This window comes from Prorops nasuta, unplaced genomic scaffold, assembly GCF_024137725.1.
Source record: "Prorops nasuta isolate Cenicafe-Biocafe unplaced genomic scaffold, Cenicafe_Pnas_1.2 PNAS00003, whole genome shotgun sequence".
Classification (NCBI taxonomy): Eukaryota; Metazoa; Arthropoda; class Insecta; order Hymenoptera; family Bethylidae; genus Prorops; species Prorops nasuta.
Genome location: NW_027116800.1, coordinates 11448302 through 11453591, shown reverse-complemented (window position 1 = coordinate 11453591; position 5290 = coordinate 11448302). Strand labels below are relative to the sequence as shown.

At 32.6% G+C, this 5290-nt stretch overlaps 1 protein-coding gene across 1 annotated transcript; it reads right to left on the bottom strand.

Annotated features, from left to right (window-relative positions):
• Window positions 1-1752: 1752 nt before the first annotated feature.
• LOC136784690 (tigger transposable element-derived protein 6-like) lies at window positions 1753-3483 on the bottom strand. The gene has a single exon (XM_066745546.1). It carries the CDS (start codon window positions 3481-3483, stop codon window positions 1753-1755), a length of 1731 nt encoding a protein of 576 aa, XP_066601643.1.
• Window positions 3484-5290: the final 1807 nt, after the last annotated feature.

Below are 5290 nucleotides of genomic sequence, written 5' to 3'. Positions count from 1 at the left end.
TGCGGTTTAAAATTTATAAGTTCGTTAGTGTAGAAATATTTGCAAACAAACTCCAATCACATTATCTTGGTGGCATTGCTTGATAATGCGTAGCGTATGTATTACAAAATGCTATTACGTCCAATTTAACCTTGAATGTTACCGTTGTCTGCTGTCTGGTATAGGGTAACAATGCGTAACACTGAGGGTGAAATGGTGATGCTTATTGGTTGTATACGCTTAGAGATCAATAGAGAGCTTTCGGAAACGCTAAAGGAGAAGCTACATATATACTGCAAATTCAAAAGTTGTAGTTTCGTAAAAATATTTGTAGTGTTTTACATATATTATGAGATGTGTTGTCTCCGTAATAAATTTGTTTAATTATAAAACCTTATTGTTTGAGATTGTTATGGCTTTAAGGGACGACGCTGAAGCTAGCGGCCGATGGCTAGCGGCCGATGCGAGCATTATTGTCGTAACTGTACACGTACCATGTTATGCGCCGCGTAAGTAGAAAACGTATATTCTCGCTATAGCGCGCCGTATGTAGTCAGACACACTCTACGTGTCCCAGCACGGTGCGAGCAACAAAATAAAACTCTATACCATCTAAACCAAACACTTGATAAACATAAAAAATTATGCATCTTCTTCGTTACTTCATAACAAAGAGATCCATATATATTAAAAAGTGGAACCGCCCAAGGAACTTGTCGAAAAAAATTATAGAAGCTTACAATGCGCGTCATTTTTGCAGATTTCTCTAGGTTTTGGCCAAGTTTTACTCCGCTGCTAGCTACAGGAAATCAGCTGCTAATATGAAAGTATATGCATCTTCTTCCTTATTTCATAAGGAAGAGATCCATATACTTTCATATTAGCAGTGAATTAAAACTTAGCCAAAACGCGGAATTTCTGTAAATACGACGCGCATTGTAAGTTTTAATAATTTTTTCGACAAGTTCCTTGGGCGGTTCCACTTTTTAATATATATGGATCTCTTCGTTATGAAGTAACGAAGAAGATGCATAAGGTTTAAACTGTGTGAGGAATTTCCTGTGGCTAGCAGCGAAGTAAAACTTAGGCAGAACGTAGAGAGATCTGAAGAAATGACGCGCATTGTAAGCTTCTTTAATTTTTTTCGACAAGTTACTTGGGTGGTTTCACTTTTTAATATATATGGATCTCTTCGTTATGAAGTAACGAAGAAGATGCATAATTTTTTATGTTTATCAAGTGTTTGGTTTAGATGGTATAGAGTTTTATTTTGTTGCTCGCGCTCCGTGCTGGGACACGTAGAGTGTGTCTGACTACATACGGCGCGCTAGCGAGAATATACGTTTTCTACTTACGCGGCGCATAACATGGTAGGGGAGGCAGGGGATAGTTGTGACATTTTATATTATATTTAAAATAACTAGTTAATTAATCATATATTTTAAATTAAAATCAAATGCTGTTCTTTCTACATCATAACACTATATTATCCGCTATAAGCAATTCTTATATACCTATTAGGCTGTCTTTAATTTAATAATTTTTAAATAATATTGCTTGCAACTTATTGCCCCAGTCTTGGGGTAGGTTGTTACATCATAGGGGGTAAAAAGTGATAAATTTTGTCTCTTTAAAATTGGATGCAAAGGTAAATAAAATAAAACAGAATTATATTTTTCTTTATTAACTTTTAACTAATTTATTTGTTTAACTTGAATGAAGATATGATTATTACAAAGTTTTAAACATATTAGATCAAAAATAATGCACCAATTAATCAGAATCGTCTTCAGATTTACAATTGAAACAAATATAATGCAAAACATCACCTTTCACACATTTAACGTGACACCAATTTCCACACTGCATACACTGAACCCACTGTGTACCAGGCTTACTTGCATTAAACGATTTATAGCAAATTAAACAAAAGCATTCATCATCTTTTTTTTCATTATTATATTTTACTTTTTTTTTCTTCACGCACACTTCCTTTTTGCTTTTAACCTTTCGTTTTTTATTTAACTTTTTATCTTCTTCTTCCTTCAATAATTGTATCTCTGGTGAATCAGTTAAAATAGCAGATTTTCGTTTTTTTCGTGATGTATTCTTAATTCGAGGAGGTGCCTTTGGATACGGTCGAATTTCTTCTGGATTAAAATTAATAGGGCCAGGCGATAAATTTTTATCTGGATTAGATGGACCTGCAACTGGTAAAATTTGATCTCTTTGTTCATTATTTTGTTCTGTTAATACCCTGTCAGTGACAAAGGCAGAAAGAAAATCTTTTTCCTGAAATATACTATTATTTAATGGGAAAATTCCAGTTTTGCGAAATCCAGCAATAATATTAACCGGATTTAGTGCCATCGGAAGAGCTTCTTTTACTATGGATGGAATATTGTGTATACTCATTGTCTTTCCGGCATTGTTTCTTAGCCAAGCATCTTGCTTATTGGAACAATAATTTTTAAAAGGACCATAAACACTTACGTCCAGTGGTTGCAATTTGTGGGAGCAATGCGGTGGAAATGATAATAATATTATATTATTATTCTTTGCTTTTTCAACCACACTGATGCTTAAGTGCGAACAATGATTGTCCAACAGTAAAAGTACAGGGTTCGAAATAGATGGCTTTACATGATCGATGAAATGATTTAGAAATAATTCAAATTCTATTTCAGTCATCCAACCTGACTTATTCCCAGCACCGATACATCCTGGTGGACCATCGCGTATAAAATAGTCTCTATATCTAATTCTAGGGAATATAAACATACAAGGAACGGAATTTCCAGTTGCATTGACTGCTACACAAACAGTAACAAGAGAACCTCTTTCAGCCGAAGTTACAGATCCGACTTGTTTAGCTCCTTTTGTTGCTATAATTTTTCTCGGTTTTTGTACAGTAGTAACTCCTGTTTCATCTACGTTCCAGATATGAGAAGGAGTTAGCTTATATTTGTCAATTATTGAAGTTAATTTTGTAAAAAAATTATCAATATTTGTCTTATTAAATGAGGTAGCACGGCTTAAGCTGGTAGCTTCAGGAATTCTTATTGAAATCATAGAATTATGTCTTTTTAAAAAAGCAGTAAACCAGTCTACACCTGCTTCTTTATTAATTCGCCATGATTGTGGCATTTCAATATGATATTTAAGCGCACATTCATAAGCAATTTTTCTAATATCTTCTGGAGTTAACCCATAATAAATTTGGCTACATTTAATTATATAATCGGTCAAGATTTTCTCTTGCTGTTTATCAAAGACCTGTCTGTTTGGCCGATACCCTATTGTAACAGAATCTATGGATTTTCCTTCATCTAAGGCTATTTTTCTTTTTTTTAAATATCTTGCCAGAGTCATGTGACATAAACCAAAATCTTTCGCTACTCTGCGAATTTTCATTGTATTGTCTTCCTGTATAATAAGAGCAACTTTTTCAAATAATTCTTTTGGTTGTGTACCACGTTCAGTTTTTCTCTTATATACTCGCATTTTCTATAAAATAAATTAATAATAATAGTTTTATGGTTTTAAATAAAAGTATCTATAATTTAACACGATGACTTAAACATAAACCAATTTTAGCGTAGAAATTTAAGAGTCTAGGTATCTATAACTTGAGGTCAATTGTGACACGTAACATCTAGCCCCGAAAATTTATAACATTTTGCCCCGACTACACAATTACATCTTTAATGCATAAAAAAAGTCGTAAAAGAAGATTTGGCTTTTCTATTATATACTGAGATCATTAAAAAACTTCAAATTTATATAAATATACACAATTTCTATATGATAAAATAATTTATAATATTAAAAAATAAAAAATAAGGTTTACAAGAAAAATTTACAAACCTAGTATTTTCAGCAGCTACTCCTATATCTTCCTTCATCGACAATATTAGTGCGACTAAGATACTTAATCCATTAGCGGACGTTATAAGAAGCATTTACTTGTATTGATGCTCTTCTACAATATGTTTATTTACCTGTTTTTCATCTGTAACTTCTTACCCCCGTAACAACTAGCCCCTGTCTCCCCTACGTGTACAGTTACGACAATAATGCTCGCATCGGCCGCTAGCCATCGGCCGCTAGCTTCAGCTTCGTCTTTAAGGGAATGCATTGCGCGTCGAGAAATGACTTCCAAATTATCTTCTACAATTTTAAAAATTTGAATATATTCATAGGGACCAAATTGACTCGTATTGATCTGCTTAATTAACGTAAAGGCTTATTTTTTGGATTAAACAAAAACAAAATTTTAAATCGGATATTAATAATATTTTATTTCCCATCAATAATTTCGAAAAAGGGAGCCTTTACGACGCTGTGCCAAACTTCAACGAGTAATTTAAGACCAACAAGAAGCAAATATTCCCATAAATGTAGAAGATTTTTAGGAAATACTATTGTAGCGCAACCATGGTAAATTTGCACATTTTTCTTTGTTGCGCTACAATAGTATTTCCAAAAAATCTTCTACATTTATGGAATTATTTGCTTCCTATTGGTCTTAAATTATTCGTTGAAGTTTGGCGCAGCGTCGTGAAGGCTCCCTTTTTCGAAATTATTAATGGGAAATAAAATATTATTAATATCCGATTTAAATTTTTTTTTTAATCCAAAAAATAAGCCTTTAGGTTAATTAAGCAGATCAATACGATCCAATTTGGTCCCTATGAATATATTCAAATTTTTAAAATTGTAGCAGATAATTTGGAAGTACTTTCTCGACGCGCAATGCATCCCCTTAACTGAACATACTTTGTAATTGATTATGATTAAAATTTTAAAGAGAAATATGCGTTTCTCAACAACGCGCGGGTTTGTATGAGAAGAATATAGCTTAAAATGTGTACAAAGTAACAAGTTGACATATTAATTTATGTTAAATTAAAATTTAAGGAATTTACGGTCCTATATTTGTGGGCCAAGAAGTACTTGACGAGAGAAAATATATATCAAGCAGAGCAAACTGATATATTACATTTACCTTGTATGCTTTTTAGTCAAGAAATTTGTAGATTACAAGAGTCTTTAATCTGATCAAGTGGAGTGCTGTTTTCTTGAAGTTTTGCTTTTATGATAGCAGGAGAGTAATTGCTTTAGACGTGAAAATTACAGTAAGCGCTGGCAAACCCATCCATGTCTAAATCATATTACAAAAATATACCAACAAAAATTTATTGCCTTCGGTGAATTTCAATTTTTATTGTTTTTAAGTGTTAATATTTCTATCCTTTCATTTTGTTCATCATACCCATTTAAAACATTTTATTAGTTCCATTCTACGTAA

Coding starts and splice junctions, on each gene's coding strand:
- LOC136784690 (XM_066745546.1), bottom strand. CDS start 3,483: ATGCGAGTATATAAGAGAAAAACTGAACGTGGTACACAACCAAAAGAA.